At 44.3% G+C, this 22,918-nt stretch overlaps 1 protein-coding gene across 1 annotated transcript in view; it reads right to left on the bottom strand.

Moving 5' to 3' along the window:
• mmp17a (matrix metallopeptidase 17a) overlaps positions 1–22,918 on the bottom strand; it is a 94,666-nt gene that overhangs the window by 34,393 nt on the left and 37,355 nt on the right. Inside the window, exons 2-4 of the mRNA XM_043715248.1 lie at positions 21,494–21,626; positions 14,238–14,367; positions 6,143–6,426 (exon numbers count right to left, since the gene is read on the bottom strand). Of these exons, the coding sequence (XP_043571183.1) occupies positions 6,143–6,426; positions 14,238–14,367; positions 21,494–21,626 (547 nt within the window). The remainder of the gene's footprint in view (positions 1–6,142; positions 6,427–14,237; positions 14,368–21,493; positions 21,627–22,918) is intronic.

The raw sequence follows: 22,918 nt of genomic DNA, 5'->3' as shown, positions 1-22,918 counted from the left end.
TGGAAGTTTGGAACTAGGGTGAGGTGGGAGAAGGGGAAATGAGGAAACTGTTGAAGTCCATATTGATGCCCTGGGGTTGAAGTGTTCCGAGGCGCAAGATGAGGCGTTCTTCCTGATTCCTGATGAAGGGCTTTTGCCTGAAACATCGATTTTGCTGAAGCTCCTCGGATGCTGCCTGAACTGCTGTGCTCTTCCAGCACCATTGATCCAGAATTCAATCATCTGTCCAGATCTCCCACTATGTGACTCAGTGCTAGACTGTGTTTGAGTTGCCTTGGAAATTTTACTATTGTAAAAGTGATTGCTGCTTTTGTTACAATGAGTAGATTTCAAGGAGTATCATTATCTCGCAAAGAAAGATTTCAATACAGTTGCAAGAACATTGTTTGAGGTGTTGACCTGCTGACTGTATGATTATGGGTTGGGGTGGTGATGTTACTGCACTCCTTGTTTCTATTCTATGTTGGGCAGAAACTTTACTCAATAAAATCCTCCAACCTTCTTGACTCTCGTCTAGGTTATCCGCAGATCATATAGAGGCTGAATTGGTGGAAAATGCAGAGTTGAAATAGTTCTGGGATCTGAATGAGGACATCAGATGATCAACTCTACATCTTAATGAGGAATTTGGCTGCCTACAATGAAGGAAGACGGGAAGAGCAGGTGGCCATTCTTCCCCTCTACCTTATTCTATCCTTTACAGCTGATTTATATCTTCATTCCATCCACCCACTGAAGATTCATATCGCTAACATGTTTATCTGTCAAAACCCGACTGGCCTCGAATTTAAAATGTTTTATCTACAGCATTCCTAGGGCAGAGTGCCATCTTTATACCATGCAAATTCCTGAATAGCTGGACTCTATCCCCTTTCCTGGACTCCTCCCCGAATGAAAAGGTTCTCTCTCTCTCTCTCTCTCTCACACACCTCGCTCAATCCTTTCCAACATCCCAAAACCTTAAACCTCTTAAATCTTCCAGAGATAGTCACAGGTGAGGTACCGGAAGACTGGAGGTTGGCTAACGTGGTGCCACTGTTTAAGAAGGGCGGTAAAGACAAGCCAGGGAACTATAGACCGGTGAACCTGACCTCGGTGGTAGGCAAGTTGTTGGAGGGAATCCTGAGGGACAGGATGTACGTGTACGTGCAAGGGATTAGGGATAGTCAACATGGCTTTGTGCGTGGGAAATCATGTCTCACAAACTTTACTGAGTTTTTTGAAGAAGCAACACAGAGGATTGATGAGGGCAGAGCAATGGACAGGATCTATATGGACTTCAGCAAGGCAGTTGACAGTGTTCCCCATGGAAGACTGATTAGCAAGGTTAGATCTCATGGAATACATGGAGAACTAGCCATTTGGATACAGAACTAGCTCAAAGGTAGAAGACAGAGGGTGGTGGTGGAGGGTTATTTTTCAGACTGAAGGCCTCTGACTAGTGGTGTGCCACAAGGATCATTACCGGGTTCACTACTTTTCGTCATTTATATAAATGATTTGGATGTGAACATAAGCGGAGAGTTAGTAAGTTTGCAGATGACACCAAAATTGGAGGTGTAGTGGACAGCGAAGAGGGTTACCTCAGATTACAACAGGATCTTGGTCAGATGGGCCAATGGGCTGAGAACTGGCAGATGGAGTTTAATTCAGATAAATGCGAGGTGCTGCATTTTGGGAAAGCAACTCTTAGCAGGACTTATACACTTAATGGTAAGGTCCTAGGGAGTGTTGCTGAACCAAGAGACCTTGGAGTGCAAGTTCATAGCTCCTTGAAAGTGGAGCCACTGGTAGATAGGATAATGAAGAAGGTGTTTGGTATGCTTTCCTTTATTGGTCAGAGTATTGAGTACAGCAGTTGGGAGGTCATGTTGCGGCTGTACAGGACATTGGTTAGGCCACTGTTGGAATATTGCAATTCTGGTCTCCTAGCTATTGGAAAGATGTTGTGAAACTTGAAAGGATTAAAGAAAATATTTACAAGGATGTTGCCAGGGTTGGAGGGTTTGAGTTATAGGGAGAGGTTGAATAGGCTGGGTTTTTTTTCCCTGCAGCGTTGGAGGCTGAGGGGTGACCTTGTAGAGGTTTATAAAATCATGAGGGGCATAGATAGGGTAAATAGACAAAGTCTTTTCCCTGGGGTGGAGGAGTCCAGAACTAGAGGGCATAGGTTTAGGGTGAGAGTGGAAAGATATAATAGAGACCTAAGGGACAACTGTTTCATACAAGGGGTTGGTACATGCATGGAATGAGCTGCCAAAGGAAGTGGTGGAGGCTGGTACAATTTCAACATTTGAAAGGCATCTGATGGGTATATGAATAGGAAGGGTTTGGAGGGATATGGGCCGGGTGCTGGCAGGTGGGGCTAGATTGGGTTGGAATATCTGGTCGGCATGGACAAGTTGGACCGAAGGGTCTGTTTCCGTACTGTGCGTCTCTATGACTCCATGACTCTATCTCCTGAAAATACCAGACTTGTTGCGGTGTGGGTTAGCTCAGTTGGATGATGGTCATGCAGAGTGACTCCAACAATATCGGTTTGATACCCAAACTGGCTGAGGTTATCATGAAGGACCCACTTCTCCCCCTCAGGTTAAACCATCTCCTGTCACCTCACTCTATCTGGTGAGATTTTAGAGCTATGGCAACTTTATGTATGCGCCACAATCTAACTCCTGGTCACACTTTTGTGATTTTTCTTTCATGAGATGTGGGATTTGTTGCCCATTCCTAATACCCCTTGAACCTTACGGCTTTCTAGACTATATCTCAGGGTGGTTAAGAGTCGACTCTAATGAGTTGAAGTGTCACATAGACCACACAGAGCAAGGACCGTAGATTCCCTTCCTTAAACAGCACTAGGGAGCAACAATCAATAATTGCTTCACATTTACCATCACTAACACTCGCTGCATAGTCCAGCACCACCACCTGATGAAGGAGCGACGCTCCGAAAGCTAGTGCTTCCAAATCAAACCTGTTGGACTATAGCCTGGTGTTGTGTGATTTTTAACTTTGCTAAGTCCAGATTTTTATTAAACGATTTGAAATTCCACAAGTGGTCACTGATGAGATTTGAACCCAGGCCCCAGTGTATTAATCCAGTCTCTGAGTTAATCGTCTAGCAATACCACCTTACTCCTTCCCCCAGTCTGTGCTAAGAGCTTCCCAAAAGCCATTACTGTCCACCTATTTGAAGTTGCAATGCTCACAAGCACACACAGTACTTCAATCTTGCCAAGGATTTGTATGGTTGCAGAAAATGTCCTGTTTATGTTCCAGCTCTCTAGTTATAAAGGTCAATGTTCCAGTAGTCATGATTCGGAGATGCCAGTGTTGGACTGTGTACAAAGTTAAAAATCACACCACACCAGGTTATAGTCCAACCGGTTTAATTGGAAGCACACTAGCTTTCGGAGGGTCGCTCCTTCATCAGGTGGTAGTGGAGGGCTCGATCGTAACACAGAATTTATAGCAAAAATTTACAGTGTGATGTAACTGAAATTATACATTGAAAAACTGATTGTCTGTTAAGCCTTTCATCTGTTAGAATACCATGATAGTTTCACTTCTTTCATGTGTAAATCACAAAACCTTTTTTTAAAAAGTTGCATTCTCGGGTTAGCTGTTAACAATGGTGATAGCTAGACCCGCCCCCTGTGTTCTCTGTCTATGCCATGACGTTTAGATTGATTCTAATCTAAAAAGTGAGATAACGGAGTTTTACATAAATTCATGCAGTTTTTGAGCAAAGTACAATGTAACCCTGCAAGTACAAATTCACCCCACAAAATATATGTGTGCATGTGGGTCTTGGTCTGTCTGTGTGTGTGAGTCTGTCTGGGTTGGGGGTTGTAAGTGTGAGAAAGTGCATATGTGTAGTGAGTGCAGAGTGTCTTAAGTCTGTGAGGGGGTGCATGTGTGGGTGTGTGTGTCTGTAAGGGTGTGTGTGGGTGTCTGTGTGCGCATCTGTGTGTATGTGTGCCCACCTGATGAAGGAGCGACGCTCCGAAAGCTAGTGTGCTTCCAATTAAACCTGTTGCACTATAACATGGTGTTGTGTGATTTTTAACAATGCTTCAGTAGCCTTTGTTGATTATTTTGAAAAGCTTTTTTGTTGCCTTGTGAAACCTGGGAGTTAACAGAGTAATGGCAGTAAGGGAAGTATTGTGCCAACAGAGGGAGGGGGTGCTGTATCCATTGTAACCCCCTGCTGCCTCTCTCTATTCATGTCAATCTGTATTCACTGCACCCCCAGCCCTCACAGTACACATCCAACCACCTTTTACTCTGCTCATAAACAACAGAACAAATGCAAATGGATAAACAGGAAAGCAATAAAATGGAACTGTAAATCAGGCTTGCTGCTGTGTAGCACTAGAACCCTGTTAAAGAGCTACCTGAGAATGTCGCATCTAATGTTCAAATGTCTCCTTTAGCCGGGGGCTCAACAGATGGATTTTATGTGTATTTAATGTGCTTCCTCATCTTGCTGACAATGCCTTCCATCGGGAGAGACACCAGCAATTGAGCAGACATCCTCAGAGCTTCATGTAAAGGTCTTTACTTTGTCTATAAGATGCATATCTCGTCAATGCATCAATATGTTTCTGACATCGATGTATTCCTCGCAATTTGGATCATTTCATCTGTGAAAGATTAGATTTGAAGAATTACCTCAATGCAGTAGCTGGAACACTGCCGATAGAATTAGTAGGTGCAGAGGGAGGGGGAGGGGGAGCATCGAGTCAAGGCTATGAACAGGGAGTTGGATAAGTTATTACAGGAGAATTATCTGCAGGTTTAGGGGAGGCAATAGCCTGGTGGTATTACTGCGATAAGGGCCCCTCTGGTGGAATTCATACCCCTGAACAAAGGGATCTGAGTTCATCCCACATGTGCCACAATGTGTAATATTATGTCTGAACAGGTTGGTTAGAAAAATAGGCTAAATAAAAAACAAAATTATCATTAGGCTTTTAATCCAGAGACCCTGGGAATCAAAACAAACCAAGACATTGCTGGAGAAACTCTGGCAGTATCTGTGGAGAGAGAAACAGAGTTAATGATACCAGATCAGTGACCCTTCTGAGTTGGTTCTGATAAAGGGTCACTGGATCTGAATCATTAACTCTGTTTCTCTCTCCAGAGATGCTGCCAGACCTTAAAACTTGCGTGCTCCAGACATTGAGATTTCTGTCACTGGAACAGTTTCTACTTATTTACAACAGCAAAACAGTCAGGGCTGTGAGGATTTCTATTCAATTTCCTCTTCAAACCCACAGCTGGAAGGGGCACAGTGCTGACCCTCCGACATTGCAGCACTCCTTCAGCACTGACCCTCCGACAGTGCAGTACGCCCTCAGTACTGACCCTCCGACAGTGCAGCACTCCTTCAGTACTGACCCTCTGACAGTACGGCACTCCCTCAGCACTGACACTCAGACAGTGCTGCACTCCCTCAGTACTGACCCTCCGACAGTGCAGCACCCCTTCAGCACTGAACCTCTGACAGTGCAGCACTCCCTCAGTACTGACCCTCCTACAGTGCAGCACTCCCTCAGCACTGACCCTCCGACAGTGCTGCACTCCCTCAGTACTGACCTTCCGACAGTGCAGCTCTCTCTCAGTACTGACCCTCCAACAGTGCGGCACTCCTTCAGTACTGACCCTCCAACAGTGCGGAACTCAGCACTGACTCTCTGACAGTGCGGTACACCCCTAGCATTGACCCTCCGATAGTGCGGTACTCCCTCACCACTGACCCTCCAACAGTGCGGCACTCCCTCAGAATTGGCCTTCTGACAGTGTGGCCCACCCTCAGCGCTGACCCTCTGACAGTGGTGCACTCCCTCAGTGCTGACCCTCCGATAGTGCGGTCCTCCCTCAGTGCTGACCCTCTGAAAGTGGTGCACTCCCTCAGTACTGACCCTCCGACAGTGTGGCACTCCCTCAGTGCTGACCCTCCGACAGTGCGGTACTCCCTCAGTGCTGACCCTGAAAGGATGAGCTGGGATGCTGTGGTGTGGTGAGTTAGTGCCATGCACCTCCTGACTGAAAGTCACAAACAATCCCCAATGAAGCCACTGCCTGACATCTTTAAAAGGTTTCCATTGGTTGCGGCTCCAACCAATGACAATACCTGACGACCGGAAGGTCCAAGCCTCATCGTTATCGAAATGCACATCTCCTGCAATTGGTTCGTCACCGGGGAGGAATGCGTGAGCCACGGCACCCCCTGGTCCATCGAAGGGGTACTGGTCATTGTGTTGTGACTTTGTGAAGTCGATCAGAATGTCTGCGTTGTCTCCCGCCACCTCATGGAAATTGAGTGGTGCAATGTCACTCCAGACCTTCAGAGCATAATACATCAGAGCACGAATGGTGTCATGTCCCAACCGGCTGTCCGTTGGAAATGTTCGGACTCTGCAGATGGTAAATCAAAGCTGTGAGCACGGACTTCATTACTGCTAATGAGCGACAAAGGTGCAATTAATCTCTTGTTAACATTAATGGGAGCACAATGTGATACTCTAGTCTTTTAAGCTTCCGTGAAAAAATGATAATGCTTTTCACAACTGACATTTGCATTAAGATTAAAATGTCAATAATTGACTGTAGGCTTGCACTGATGAAAAGTGGAGGTTCCTTACCGATTCCCAGATGCCTTCCTAAATAATGCCAGTAAACAAAATAACAAGCCAGCCATTAGGGGCAGCTATTGGGCAGCTCCTTAATGACCCATACCCGGTTGCCTCTCTGTAAATGGTACAACTCTGGATGAGGTTAGAGAGAGAGAGAGGTTACAGATGATATTTGTCTAAGGTGAAGGCCTTCGATTACGTCAGGAGTCTTGGACTGTTCTCGTTCAAACCACGATGGTGAAGGGGAAATCTAATCCAGCCTGTTTAAAACAGTGTGAAGGGCAGACAGGGAGAAGCTATCAGGATGCTGATAGAGTCAGGCCATGTTCACTGCAGTTTAAAAGAATTGTGGGGGTAACCCTCAGAGAAACCCATACATTTCTACCAGTACAAGACAGAGTAAACACAAGAAGGATGTTCCCGATGACCAGGGAGATCAGAACCGGAGGGTTAGAGTCTAAAGATACAGGGTAGGCATTTAGGACTGAGATGGGGAAATATCCCGAGAGTGGGGAGCCTGGGGAATTCCCAGCCACAGAACGTGGTTGAGTCCGGTAATGATTGGAACCAAGTTGATCTTATTAACTGTGAGATCCTTGTTTGGAGTTGTTAACCTGGGCCAATCAGGGAGCCCTGGCTGACAGGTATAAACAGGGGATTTCGAACCTCCTCAGTTCAGGGACTCTCTCCAAGCTGGCTGGCCACTGCCAGTGTACTGTGTACGTGTAAATAAATGGTGACCTAGTGATGGGATATTGCTTCTGTGCAGTTATTTCAATACACTGAATGTTTTCAAGAAGGAGTTGGATATAATTCGTAAGGCTAAAGGAATCAATGGGAAGGGGGAGAAAGTGGGAACTGTGTTGGATATCAGCGTATTGAATGGGGGAGCAAGGGCTATATGGCTGACTCCTATTCCTATGTTTGATGTTTCTTGGAGCAGAGACATTGAAGATAATTGGTCAAAGAGCTGGAGTTGGAGTTGAGGAGAATGTTTTTGAACACAGTCAGTTGTTATGACCTGGGGTGCACACAATGAAAAGGAAGTGGGAGAACATTCTGTAATAATCTTCAAAATTATACAAAGTAAACAGCTGAGCCTTTGTGGGATTACCAGGAAAGAACAGGCAAGTGGAATTGATAGGATAACACTGAAAGGATATGGGTCAATGTGCGGAATGCTGCAAGATTCTGCACCATAGCTTTATGGAAAATAGGACCAGTTGGAATGGGAAATGCTGTGTCGTAGCCAGTGTAGAATTACTCAATAATCTCATTCAGAGTCTGGACGTTTGTGACTCATCTTGACATTGTGATCGAAAGATCATCGCATCTAGAGGAGAACAGTTCATGTCTGAGAATCACCTGAGGACAGATTGGATTTAGCTGGGGTGCTGTGTTTTAGCAGCTTTGCCTGAAAACATGTGCTTAGAATCACAGAATAGTTACAGCTCAGAGGCTATGTGGCCCATCATGTTTTTGCTAGCCCTACCTAAGAGGAATTAATTCCACTCTCTTGCTCCTTCCCTCTAGTCCTGTCAATTATTTTCCCCTTCAGAAACATACCCCATTCTACAATTGAATGGACATCCAGCACACAGTCCAGCAATGTTACCCCAATCCTTGCTATGTGCAGTGTAAAAACATTTCCTCATGTTGCCTTTTGACCATTTTGCCAAACACCAATTTTATGATGGCTGCAGAAAGTCTAGTGGGCAAAGCATCAGGGAGCTCCCAGGGCTCCAGATCAGGTCTTTGAACTCCTCCATCGCCAGATCACAACAACACGACGGTTGGAGGAAGAGCGCCTCATCTTCCGCCTAGGGAGCCTCCAACCACACGGGATCAATGTTGATTTTACCAGTTTCTTCATTTCCCCTCTCCCACCGGGCTTATGCCCGAAACGTCGATTCTCCTGTTCCCTGGATGCTGCCTGACCTGCTGCGCTTTTCCACCAACACATTTTCAGCTCTGATCTCCAGCATCTGCAGACCTCACTTTCTCCTCCAGATCTAATCAGGCGTTATGTATCAGGGCCAAAGAGGCAGACTTAAAATCACTTTTCTTCATATTTCCACAAAGTGAGTGCTTTCACTGTGTAAAATAGTGGAGGATGTTCCAGTTGGGTAGATAGAGTCACACAGTGTGGAAACAGACCTTTCAATCTATCTAGTCTGCACCAAATTAAACCAGTCCCATGTAGAGAACTAATTCCTTGGGCAGAGGGGATCCAGTTCAAGGGGGCACGGTCTTTAATTTGGGCTGTTCAGGGCTGAATACCCCTTTAGACAAAGCGTCATGGAAATTTAAGACCCTCTCCCCAAACATACTGTTGATGTTTTTGGGCAGTTGTGTCTGGAATTGATCATTATTAGTTTTGGACATCACGGTATATAAATGACAGGTGAAGGGATTGGACTTAGAGCTCAGGCATGTTCCAACAGAATGGTAAAGGGACTGAACTGTCTTCTCATCTTTCTCTAGAGCTAAATTTGATTCACAATCCAGGCGAGAGAGAAAATTGGATTGTATCTTTTTCTCATCCCTGAGAAAGAAGATTCAGCCTTTAGCTAACTCTAATGTCTTGACATTCATTAAAGGCAATCAGTATCCTGTGATGTTATTGCTTAGGGTTTAATGAGTAATAAACTGCAGTTGACTCAAGGAGAATTCCTTGTTTGTTATAAAGCAATCATTGATCCATATTTGATGTAATGAAGATTGATGCACCTGAATATTGAAGAAGCATAAAAGGCCTGATAAACACCAGCATCCTGATCTCAAGCAGTATATCCCAGCAATATCTGTTTGCTTTTGGGGGAATATGAATATTGACTGTGTCCCACATGATACCAAGACATGAAGAAAACTGAAGGGTGTCATTGTGGCTCAGTGGTTAGTACTGCTGCCTCACAGCACCAGGGACTCAAGTTCAATTCCAGCCATGGGTGACTGTATGTCTGGGCTTTCTCTGGGTGCTCTGGTTTCCTCCCAGTCCAGGGATGTGCAGGCTAGTTGGATGAGTCATGGAAAATTCAGGGTGACATGGATTGGGTGGGTGTGGGTGGGATGCTCTTCAGAGGGTCAGAGTAGACGCAATGGACTGAATGGCTGAGTAGGTTTGACTGCTGGAGTAGTTTCTTAAACTTATAACTTCAGCAACTCCCTGTGCGATAGAGTTAGGGTTTGATTCAGGTTTGGCCAATTTCAGTGTACAATACTCAAAAGGGTGCTAGAGGGACCTGATCTTTATGCTCATAGATCATTGAAGGTGGCAGGTCAGGTGAAGAGTCATAGCGATGTACAGCACAGAAACACATCCATACTGACCAGATATCCTAACTTAATCTAGTCCCATTTGCCAACACCTGGTCCATATCCCTCCAAACCCTTCCTATTCATATACCCATCCAAATGCCTCTTAAACGTTGCAATTGTACCAGCCTCCACCACTTCCTCTGGCAGCTCATTCCATAAACGTACCACCCTCTGCGTGAAAAGGTTGCCCGTTATGTCTCTTTTATATCTTTCCCCTCTCACCCTAAGCCTATGCCATCTAGTTCTGGACTCCCCAATCCATGGGAAAAGACTTTGTCTATTTATCCTATCCATGCCCATCATGTTTTATAAACCTCTATAAGGCTCAGCGTTCAATGCTCCAGGAAAACAGCCCTAGTCTATATAGCCTCTCCCTATCGCTCAAACCTTCCAAGCAGTGAATAAAGCATATAGTGCTCTTGGCTTTATTAATATAGACATACAATACAAGAGCAGGGAGGTGATACCAAACTTTTGTAAGATGCTTATGAGACTGCAGCTGGAGTATTGTGTATAGTTCTGGGTGCCATATTATGGGGAGCATTGCAGAAAGTGCAGAAGTGATTTTCACGAATAGTTTCAGGGATAAGAATCTTCAGTTATGAGGGGAGAGCGTGACTGATTTCCTTGCAGAGTAGCAGACTAGAACGACATTTAATATAAGTTCTCAAAATCATGAGAGATTTGGAGGGATTAGGTAGGGGGGTTCTATTCCTGGAGAAAGTGAGGACTGCGGATACTGGAGATGTGTTGCTGGAAAAGCGCAGCAGGTCAGGCAGCATCCAAGGAACAGGAGAATCGACGTTTCGGGCATAAGCCCTTCTGCAGGAATGAGGAAAGTGTGTCACTTTCAAGAATGAAAGGACACAGACTTAAAGTGATTTTCAAATATTGCAAATGTGATGTGAGAAATAAAAGTTTCAAACAGCAAGGTTCCGATCTGCCTGAAATGACACACATTCACCTGAAGCATTCAAGAGGGCACGGGACAGTTAATTTCATAAACAATGTGCGAAGGTATAGGGAAAGGGTAGGAAAATGGCACTAAATCTTGACACTCATTGGATGGCAAGTATGGACAGAATGGGCTGAATTGCCTCTCTCTGTGCCATAACACTGTGTGATTCTTGTGTATCCTCAAGTTATATTGCTCCACTATTGGCTGCTGTGTCTTCAGGTCAGGCAGCATCCAAGCAGCAGGCGCATCGACGTTTCGGGCAAGAACCCTTCATCAGGAATTCCTGGATTCCCCTGCTCCTCAGATGCTGCCTGACCTGCTGTGCTTTTCCAGCAACACACTCTCAACTCTGATCTCCAGCATCTGCAGTGCTCACTTTCTCCTGCTCTGTCTTCAGCTGCTTCTCCACTTTGCTAGCAAAAACGGGAAGGCAGAGGAATACCTGAACAGCAATAGATTGGGAAAGTGGGGAGTGCAACAAGACCTGAATATCCTTGTACATCAGTCACTAAAGGTAAGCATTGCAAGGGCAGCACATGATGAAGAAGATAAATGTTATGTTAGTCTTCATCAGCCATGGATTCACGTATAGGAGCAGGGTTGATTTGCTGTAATTGTATAGAGACCTTGCTGAGACCACTCCTGGAGTACTGTGTGCAGTTTGGAGTCTCCTTATCTGAGGAAGGATGTTCTGGTGATGGAGGGAGGGCAGCAAAGGTTTCCCTGACTGATTCCTGGGACGGCAGGTGTGATGATGAAGAGGGACTGGATTGGCCAGGAGTTTATAAGGTTTAGGGGTGATCTCAGAAACGTGTAAAATTCTAACATGCTGAGGCAAGGGTAAACACAAAAAGGATGTTCTCTATGACCAGGGAGCCCAGAACCAGGAGGTCACAATCTAAGGATACATGATAGGCCATTTCGGACTGAGATGGGGAGAAATGTATTCACCCAGAGAGTGGGGAACCAGTGGGTTTCTCTGCTGTCATGAGCAGAAAGTGATTGAGGCCCAGACATTGAATGTTTTCAAGAAGGAGTTTTATATATAGTTCTTAGGGCTAAAGGGATGAAAGGGTATGGTGAAGATGTGGGAATAGGGGACTGAGGCGAATGATCAGCCATGATCCCATTCAATAGAGGAGCAGGCTCAAAGGGCTGAATGGCCTCCTCCTGCTCCTGTTTTCAATGTAACCCTAAGTCCTCGATTTCTCCCTCTTTTCAGCCATCCTTAAATTCTTGCTCTCACCTCTCCTAATAACTCCCATTCACATGGCTCAATGTCAAGATTTGTTTGATGACTATTTTAAAGATGCTATATAAATGCAAGTTGTTACGGTTCACAATCTCAGGGCATCTGTAAACACTTTAGAACTCAAATACCTTTCAATTATTAATTCTATTGTCATAAAGAAAACACAGCAGTCAATCGCCATGTTGCAAACTCCCAGAAACTGCATTGCAACAGTTATTGGATAATCAGCTTGAATGGGGCTGAATTAAAGATTAAAAATTGACAAGACACCAGAGCGAACTCAGCAGCACAGCTTCAATTAGGAACGTTTATATCAGTCAGGATAGACATGGCCCTGGTATAATATCCTATCTGGAGGATGGCGCTGCCTGACAGTGCAACACTCCTTCAGCACCGCACTGGGAAGGGCAATCTGGATTATGTACCAAAGTCTCTACAGTGGGACTCAAACTCACAACATCAGAATATTTTACACCACGTCTTGGCTGACATTAAACATTGTAAACTGTTTCAGGCACATTATATTCAACTTACACACGCACATTCACGCACGCACACATACACACACACACGCACACTCATACACAACCTAACACTCACACACATACACATGCACACACACACTCACACACAACCCACACTCTCACAGACACACAAACACACACACTCTCACTTCTTTAGTTTGGTACTTCGACATCCTGTGATCCGGCAGTGGTAAGGAATGTTTTTGCTGTTAGTAGGGAGTGAGCCACACTTTAGCAAATCCCCAAATCACACCGGGCAAAAGAAGAACCATTTGCCAGTGGGTACATCAAAATCTGGCCAGTGGAATGTTTCTGCAGAGAACACCTTAAGTTGTTGATTCCAAGTGACTCTGTATTCAGTTCTCTGTCTGAAGGCAGGTCTGACCCACAGCCACACTACCTCTACCATGGAGAGAGCAAACAGGCCTGAACAGGTGTGACCCACCCCTACCGACTGGCTCCCTCCACCACCTCCATGGTTATAAGCTGTGATGGCTGCACCTTTACCAGCGTGGGGCTATGGTTAGTGATGGTAGAAATTCCTCTTCTCTCTCCTCACACATCTGAGCAGCACCCTGTCCCACACCCTTGCAAGTTGATCTGACAAAGTCTTCAGCAGAGTAAGTGGACAGGACACAACAGACAGAGAGAAACCCCCCGCTCATAAAACGATCAAAAATGATGAGGTGCAGATTTAAAACAAAGTGCAAGGTTTAAAACAAAGTGCAAATGAAGTAAGCACTACATGAGAGAAAATCTCTTTCTACAGTGAGTAGCTGAGTAGTTGACAGCAAGACTGTGGAATCCTCTGCCTGGAAATGTGAGGGATACAGATTCCATTGAAGCATTCAAGAGGAGCACTGGATGGTTATTTGAGTGGAAATGGTTTGCATAGAGATGGGAGGAGTTTAGCACAAGAGGACAGAGCCAGTGTAAGCTGGATGGACTGAATGAGGTCACTCTGTACCGTTATGATTTGGAGATGCCGGTGTTGGACTGGGGTGTACAAAGTTAAAAATCACACAACACCAGGTTATAGTCCAACAGGTTTAATTGGAAGCACACTAGCTTTCGAAGCATCGCTCCGAAAGCTAGTGTGCTTCCAATTAAACCTGTTGGACTATAACCTGGTGTTGTGTGATTTTTAACTCTACTGTTACAGTTTGCTGATCTGTGATAAACAGTCAGCTTGGCCATCCAGTCCCAAACTGCAAATGTGAACCTGGAGCTCTGGCTCAGAGGCAGGGACACTACCCACTGTGCTGTGAGACCTCCAAATGACTTAGGGGGGGAGAAAGAGATCTGATAACAAATAGTGGAAGGAAAATGGAGCAAGTTACTGGCCAAGTGTCGTTTGTAATAAGAAGTGAAATTATTTATAGCACTTAAAACTATTACATTTCTGCAAGCAAGTGACTTTGGTCCTAAAGTGCTATTGCCAATAAATTTTACATCTGATTAACTGAAGTAGCTTTCATCTGCTCACAACTTTCCATTAATAACATTAAATGTGAGGATGCAATTACAAGATTGACATTTACCTCCAGGATATATTTCTTTTCTTCCATTTAGTCCCGAGTTGAAGAGATCTTTTCCTCCTGATACTTTCTGGTTCCACAATATCAGGCAGTGAGCAACGAGGTGTCTTCATTAGTGTCACAGTGGCTTGATCTAAAATTCAAACAAGTTAATTTTTTTCACATAGGAGCGCAATAAATGAACTGGATGGATGTGGGAACCTCCATGCACCAAGGTCCTTCACTCAGGCATTCAATCTCAGTTACTTCCATAATGTTTCTACTAACAGAAATATGGGTTAGGATATGGATTAGAGTCAGGGTCAGGGTTAAGGTTAAAGTTAAGGTTGAAGTTAAGCTTAGGGTTAATGTTAAAATTAGGACTAGGGTTAAGATTAGGGTTAGGGCGAGGGTTAAAGCTAGGTTTCTGGTTGAGGTTAGAGTTAGTCTTAAGTTAGGATCAGGGTTAGGATTACAGTTGGGCTCAGAATTAGGGTTTGGGTTAAGGTTAGGGTTGGGGTTAGGATTACGATTATGGTTAGATTCAGGGTTTGGTTTCGGCTTAAGGTTAAGGCTAGGAATAAGATTAAGATTAGAGTTAGGAAGAAGAACACAGACACAAGCACAATGGGTCTGAAGGCCTCACTCTGCACTGTGCAATTGCATGTGGAAACGGTTGAGAAAAGGAGCTGGGGATGATGAAGAGGGAAATGGGCAGCCGGAGTTTGAGAAAGGAATAGGAAGTATAGGCACCAAAATTAAAGCCAGACATTCTGGCTTCTGAAACATGACACACTTTGTCGAAGTGTTTGTTTTGCACTCACCAGGACAATTCATAAGAATACCAAAGGGAAAAATAACATCAATACTGCATGACTGGAGAGTATGTGAAGAATTGTACTGACAACTAGTTTAGGATCATCCCTCAGGTTCACAGTGTGGTGTAGTTGTGTGTAGTGGAAGCTCCATATGTTAATGCACAGGGGTCTATTCTCTGCATATTTATAGAACTGTGTCTGTTTCAAAACATTAAAATAGGTGGCAGCCAATCTCTGGTTCATTTCTCAGAGCAATCCCTAGATCAGTCAGTGTCAAACCGTCTGGTTTAAAAATTAAACAAAGCTGGCAGTTAACTGTCAATCAACATTATTGCAGCATTCTACATCTCAATCAATCATAGCTCAATTGCCAACCAATCAGTGCTCTCCTCTTTTGCAATATAAATGTTAGTTTCTACTCCACTTGAATTGGTATTCTTGCAATTGTCATGATGAGTGCAAGACAAACTTTAACAAAATGCTTCTTCATTCATCAAAAGTTCAAAGATGTGTAGGTTAGGTGGATTGGCCTTGGGAAATGCAAGGTTATAGGGTGTGGGTGGGATGTTGTTTCAAAGGTTGGTGTAGACGCAATGGGCTCAATGTCCTCTTTTTTCACTGTAGGAATTCTAGAATTGTAATTCTATTAGCTCAAGGGTACAATAATTAAACATGGACATCAAAAGCAGTAATGGAAAACATCCCTCCGATATAAAGGCGGTAGGAAACGTTATGATAGAGAATTGTTAATGAGGCACACATTAAGAATCATCCTAGTAAAGGGACTGAAGGAATAATTTCAAATATTGTGAGTACAAGCAGGTAATGGGATCTGTTTTGCATAACGTTACTGCATCTAATATTAGGCAACAATAAAGAAATGATTCCCAACTTCAAAAAGATAGGTGCATGCAGAATATAGTGGTTTGTCCTAAAGCACCTGTGCTGATGTTGAGAATCCACACAATTCCTCCTGTACAATCTGCCTCATCTCAGACTCTCAGCATGTGGTTCTATCTCTTATTCTCTCACATTCACCCTTTCAAAGCATCAAAAACAATTTGCTTAAATTCCCCTGTGGTCATGAGTGTAACAATCCAGATGAGTGGATCCCAAAGTGGCTGGGGGAGCAATCATTTGGGATGCTCAGCCCTGAGGCAGTAATAATCACTGTTGACTGGAGATTGACATAAGAACATAACAGCTAGGGGCAGGAGAAGGCCATCTGGCCCTTCGTGCCTGCTCCCCCATTCAATAAGATCATGGCTGATCTTCGTGACCTCAGGTCCACTTACCCACCCTCTAAACCTAACCCTTAATTACTCTACTGTTCAAAACATTATCTATCTTAGCTTTAAAAACATTCAATGAGGAAGCCTCAACTACTTCACTGGGCAGGGAATTCCATAGATACACACCCTCTGGGTGAAGACGTTCTACACAGTCCCAGGATTGGCCCTGAGACTTCAGATGGCTCAGGACAAAAATATTAAACACTGCTCATTAATTCCTTGCCTCCTCATCACCACAGCCTCTACTGCTTCCACTCATCCCTTCCATCCCATTACAGTTTTTCACTGTGGCAAGTTGGAACTGGTGATCGATGAGATGAGCATCATATCCTGTTCTTATAAGGACATCTACTAGCATCTTTAGGTGTCCATCATGTTCCTCCTTGTCTGAGCTTACCCATAGGGAATGGCTTCTGTAACATGTTTAGGATGGAAACTAGAGAAGTGCAGCATTGTGAAGTTATCTGTGGGCTTGCAATAGAGTGAGGTACTGAGGTGCCTGTTCTTGACGGAGATGTATATGTCTAAGATTGAGACTGATTCTGAAGAGTAGGAGAAAGTGAGGTCTGCAGATGCTGGAGATCAGAGTCGAGAGTGAGTTGCTGGAAAAGCACAGCAGGTCAGGCAGCATCCGAGGAGCAGGAAAGTCGACGTTTTGGGCCAGAGTCCTTCATCAGGAATGAGGCTAGGAGCCTTGGGGATGGAGAGATAAATAGGAGGGAGGGTGGGGCTGGGGATAAGAGTGCAATAGGTTTATCTTTCCACCCATTTATCTCTTACCCTGAAACTCCCAGCCTCATTCATGATGAAGGGCTCTGGCCTGAAATGTCAATTCGTCTGCTCCTTGGATTCTGCCTGACCTGCTGTGCTTTTCCAGCAACACACTCTCGACTCTGATTCTGAAGAGTAGTCCATGGTAAATCTGATGGTAGGATGAGACTTGCTGATATCACAACATAGTTGTTTCAGTGATACTTTGCCGTGAGTCCAGAGGAAGAAAATGTCGTCAATATAACGTTGGTTGGAGTCTTAGTGAAGAAGTCTTGCTCAAACTTGTGCATGAAAACGTTGGCATATTGGGATGCAAATTTGGTTCCCATGGCTGTTCCGTGTGTCTTGATGAAGAGCTGGTTGTCAAAGATGAAGTCGTTGTGGTCAAGGATGAAGCAGATGAGCCGTAGGATGGTGCCTGGAGATTGGCAATTGTTGGTATTGAGTACTTGGGCCAACGTTATCTACCTCAGACACTGCAGGCAAGGATGCCCTGAGGCAAGGTACATTGGCGAGGACAAGCAGACACTACGATAACGGATGAATGGACACTGCACAACAATCATCAGGCAGGGGTGTTCCCTCCCAGTTGGGGAACACTTTAGCTGTCCGGGATATTCAGCCTCTGATCTTCAGGTAAACGTCCTCCAAGGGTGCCTTCAAGATAAACAACAATGCAGAATTGCCGAGCAGAAACTGATAGCCACGTTCCGTAGCCATGAAGACAGCCTCAATCGTGATCTTGGGTTCCTATCATGCTACATGTGACCCACCAGACTGTTCTGTACCTGTAAGATCTTCCTTACTGTCCTGTTTTGACACCATCGCCTTCATAAATTGTTATGATCTCTCAGCCTGAATTAGTTTATACGGTTTTGGATTAATTATCACTTTGGTTAGACCCTCAGCATGTGACTCTTCTACTTATCATGTTATTTCAGTCATTTGGTTTGTCTCCAGCACCATCTTATTTATGATTATTTGTAATGATCTCTCTGCCTCATTTAGTCAGATTATAGGTCACCCCTTCGCTTGTTATTCAGCTGTTGACACTTTACTCTTACAATTTGGCAATTTTGACCACCTGCAGAGACCTATTATTCAGCCAGTCAACACTCCACTCACACCATTTGTACCTACCTGTTGACACTCTTAATTACCTGGAATTATCTTGCTATTATCTCTCTGCCTATTTATTCTGTGCCTGTGTACTTCCCTCCACTTCATCTGACAAAGGACAGTGCTCTAAAACCTTGTGATTTCAAACTAACCTGATAGGCTATAACCTAGTGTTGTATGACTTCTGACTCAATTATATAGAACATACAACATCATGGTTAGGAGGGGCATGGAGTCAGTGGTTAGGAAGCAGCTGTTCCCTCGGCTTGAAGGGTCAATAAGACGGGGGCATCATTTTAAGGTGAAAGGCAGGAGGTTCAGAGGGGATTTCAGGAAAAATGCACTGCCTGGGAGGGTAATTGGGATGGGAGATATTGAAACCTTTAAAAGGCTAAGTGGATGAACACCTCAAACGTCATAAACCTCAAGGCTATGGACCTAATGCTGGAAAACAGGATTGGTGCAGATAAATGATGGGAACAAAAACAGAAATGGCTGGAAAAGCTTAGCAGGTCTGGCAGCATCTGTGGAGAGAAATCAGAGTTAACTTTTCAGGTCCAATGACCCTTCCACAGAACTAAGGTGATGGATTTTGTTTTGTTGGCATAGATTTATTTGATGGGCTGAAGAGCCTTTTCTGTACTTTATGACAATACAGAAACAGGCTGAGTGTCAGAGCTCCTCTCTCGCCTGCTCGGATGAATGTGTGGGTGAAGGTCATTAGGTAGGCACTGATGGGACTGTGACCTTTGTAGTCTTGTTTAATGCTTTAAGAAGTTGTATTCTCTCCAGCTCAGAGCATGTTACTCGGTTCTATCAGTGTCATGTACAGTGTGACAATGAGCAGGTTCCTGGTCTAAGTCAATACCTAAACCTGAAGGACTCACACTGAAGTTGCCATAGTCCTTGGGCTGCTCTTTTATGAGACAGATAGACAACTGGTGGTGTTTTAATCAGAGGGTGATCCCACCTCAGTTAAGGTGGGAGGGAGAGTCCTTCATGGTCACCTTAGCCAGTATGGGAATGGAACCCACGCCATTGGTGTCACTCTGCAGCAAAGACCAGCCATCCAACCAACTGAGCTAACTGACCCCAGAGCTAACTAGGTGACATAATAAAACACACATCTCAGCCATTGGCGTATCTATCCTATTCTCTCTAATGTAGTTACCAAGCCTTCCTTAAAACAACCCACACAATTCAGTGAGTGATAGTGAGAGTACATTCCCACCTGAATTCCCAATTGGACTTTCGAGTCACTGCCTCATATCAGTGGCCTCTAGACTTGCTCCTTCCCACAACTGGAGACACTCTTCTGTATCCATTCAATCAAAACTTTGCACAATTTTAACAAACTCCATTTGGTTACCCTTGAGCCTACTCTCTTTAATAGGAAAGAGAACCAACCTATTAATCAGTCACAGTTCTGGTATCATCCTCGTAAATCTATTTCCATCTTTTCCAGCACTCCAAATGTGGCTTAGCAAAGTCTAGCCATCCATTCCAATATATTGTTAACCCTTAGTTCTCTATTCGCCTCTCTCAGACAATCCTTCATGTTGGCCCAGTCATACAGCCAGGAAATAAAATGATTCTTCAGCCTCAAGATCCTCTGTACAGGAACATTTCCACTATTTTTTACAAAGCAGTCACTGCTCTAGTTTATGGCTTGTATCAACATCTTTCTGAAATAGTTATGGCCCTCAAACTGAGAGAAAGTTTCACAAGCAGCAAACACAAATATCTATGAAAGATATTCTACAGAGTTGCCTGGGTATTTCTGCATTTGTTGCTAAGCTGGAGGGTAAAGGAGGTGAGGTTTCTGGTTGGTGTCATGATTTGGAGGTGCTGGTGTTGGACTGGGGTGGACAAAGTTAAAAAATCACACAGCACCAGGTTATAGTCCAACAGGCTGATTTCGAGGCACGAGCTTTTGGAGAGCTGCTCCTTCACCAGGTGGCTGTGGATGTGCTTCCAAATAAACTTGTTGGATGATAACCAGGGTATTTTTGATTTTTAACTTTCTGATTGTTGTGAGTGTTTTACCTTCTTTGTGACTGAATAGTGGCAGTTGTTTGTTCAGTAACTGTCCCTGGTGCTGAATACATTTACCTGTATTGGTATCAGTACAATGTTAACTTCAATATAGCTACGGGCAGATGGCAGGATGCTATTTATTTGTCTGTTTGTTTAGTTATGTGTTTGTTTATTTTTTATTCACTCATCAAACGTGGGTGTCACTGGCTGGGCCCAGCATTTATTATCATCCCTAGTTACCCCTTGAGAAGGTGGGGGCGAGCTGCCTTTTTAAACCGCTGCAGTCCATGTGCTGTGGGTAGACTCACAATGCCCTTTGGGAGGGATTTCCAGGATTTTGACCCAGTGACAGTGAAGGAATGACGATATATTTCAGGATAATGAGTGGCTTGGAGGGGAACTTGCAGGGGATGGTGTTCCCAAGTATCTACTGCCCTTGTTCTTCTATGATGTGGAGGTGCCAGTGATCACCTGGGGTGGACAGCGTCAGAAGTCACATGACACCAGGTGTATTTGAAATCACTAGCGTTTGGACTGCTATTCCTTCATCAGGTGAATTTCTGCAGTGCATCTTGTAGATGCTACGCACTTCTGCTACTGAGTGTCAGAGGTGGAATGAGTGGATGTTATGCCAACCAAGTGGTCTGCTGTGTTCTGGATGGCATTGAGCTTCCTGAGTGTTGTTGGAGCTGCACCCACCCAGGCAAGTGGGGAGTATTCCATCACCTTCCTGACTTGTGCCGTGTAGATGCTGGATGGGCTGTGGGGAGTTAGGAAATAATTTACTTGCTGTAAAGTAGTAATCCAGAAGCCCAGACTAATGGTTCTGTGGAAGATTATGAAATTTGTATTCATCAATAAAAAATATCTGGAAATAAAACTTCCTTTGGTGGCAACCACCTATATATCAACTGCTGTAAAAACTCATCTGGTTGAGCTTTAGGGAATGGAATCTGCTATCCTTAACAGTCTGGCCTACATGTCACTCCAGACCCGCAGCAATGTGATTGACTCTTTAACTCCCCTCTGGAATGGCCTAGCCAGCCACTCAGTTCAAGGGGAAATGATGATGGGTGACAAATCATTGCCTTTCCAGCAATACCTGTGTCCCAAGAATGAGTAAAGGAAGAGAAGCAGAGCTCTTTGTGCAGCTATTGGGACTGAATCAAAATTACAAACTGAAATATACGTTACAAAAGCTTATTTGAAATGCTAACTTGGCTTCAGAAATAACAGCACGTACCTAATAGTCCATTAATTTCCAGGCCTCCAAACCTCTGCATGGCTTTAATGGCCTTAGTTAATGCTTCTTGGGTTTGACGTTGATCAGTAGCAGGACCCAGTGGAGCCAGGTAGCCAAACTTAGTCAACCATTCCTGTGGAAGGTAACAATTGAATACAGTTTTATGATCTGGAGACCCATTATCTTTAAAGTTATGATAAACAAATCCATTCAACACCTTCAATTCATCAATCTGTCAGAACCAGCCACAAACCATGAACAGCAGAGAAGTGAAATGGTTCTCCCAGTCTACACATTCATTTTTTACCAAGTGGAGCATCTTGTCTTAAGAGTGACACCTCAGGAAACAAGAATATCCATTTGCCAAGCCCGGCGTTTATCTGAATACATCAGCCACTGGCACATGTGTTAAACTGGTGACTGGAGTTAGTTATTTACATATAAAAACCGAAAGAACTGTGGATGCTGTAAGTCAGAAACAAAAATAGAAATTGCTGGAAAAGCTCAGCAGGTCTGTGGAGAGAAACCAGAGTTAATGTTTCGGGTCAAAGTCTCCCTTCCTCAGAAGGGTTGTGTTCACTGTTCTGAAGAAAACAAGCCCAGTTTCTCCAATCTCTCCTCAGAGCTCAGACCCTCCCTCTAGCCCAGGCAGCATCCTGGTAAATCTCCTCTGCCCCCTCTCCAGTGAAATCACATCCTCCTAGAATGTAGTGACCAGAACTGCACACAGTACTCCAGCTATGGTTTAACCAGTATTTTATACAGTCCCAGCACAACCTCAGATAAAAACTAAACACTGCAGAAGCTGGGAATCTGAACCAAACACAAAGATTGCTGGAAGGAATTAGACACTAGACTGCCAAAGTAAATGCTGCTACAAAGGTAGAGACAGCAACACAGAAACTGCACAATCTGGCAGGTTGTTTTCTGTTTTTATCTCATATTAAAGGTATCACCATGAATTTGCTTGCAGCTTTTCCCAACACGACCCAGGTTTCTTCAAGGTCTAGAGTCAACTTTGTTCAGAGGAAATCCCTGATCAGTGTCGAGTCAAAAAGATATTGCTGAAGCTCAAAGTCTGACATTCCCCCACTTCTCCCCTCCTGACTCCCACTCCTTAACGTGATGCTCATAATGGAAATATAATGTTGTTCCTTCACTGTCACTGGGTCAGAATCCTGGAATTCCGTCCCTAAGGACATTGTGAGTCTACCGACAGCACATGGACTGCAATAGTTCAAGAAGGCAGCTCACCCCCACCTTCTCAAGGGGCAACTAGGGACGGGCAATAAATGCTGGCCCAGCCAGCAATGCCCAGGTCCCAGGAGTGAATAAGAAAATGCTGTCAGATCTCAAATACAATGGATTTAACATAAACAACATGTGTTTATATAGAATTACATCCAAGCAAGCCATTCAGTCCAC

This window comes from Chiloscyllium plagiosum, chromosome 25 (genome assembly GCF_004010195.1).
Source record: "Chiloscyllium plagiosum isolate BGI_BamShark_2017 chromosome 25, ASM401019v2, whole genome shotgun sequence".
Lineage (NCBI taxonomy): Eukaryota > Metazoa > Chordata > Chondrichthyes > Orectolobiformes > Hemiscylliidae > Chiloscyllium > Chiloscyllium plagiosum.
The sequence above is the reverse complement of the archived record's forward strand: the minus strand, read 5'-3'. Positions and strand labels throughout refer to the sequence as shown.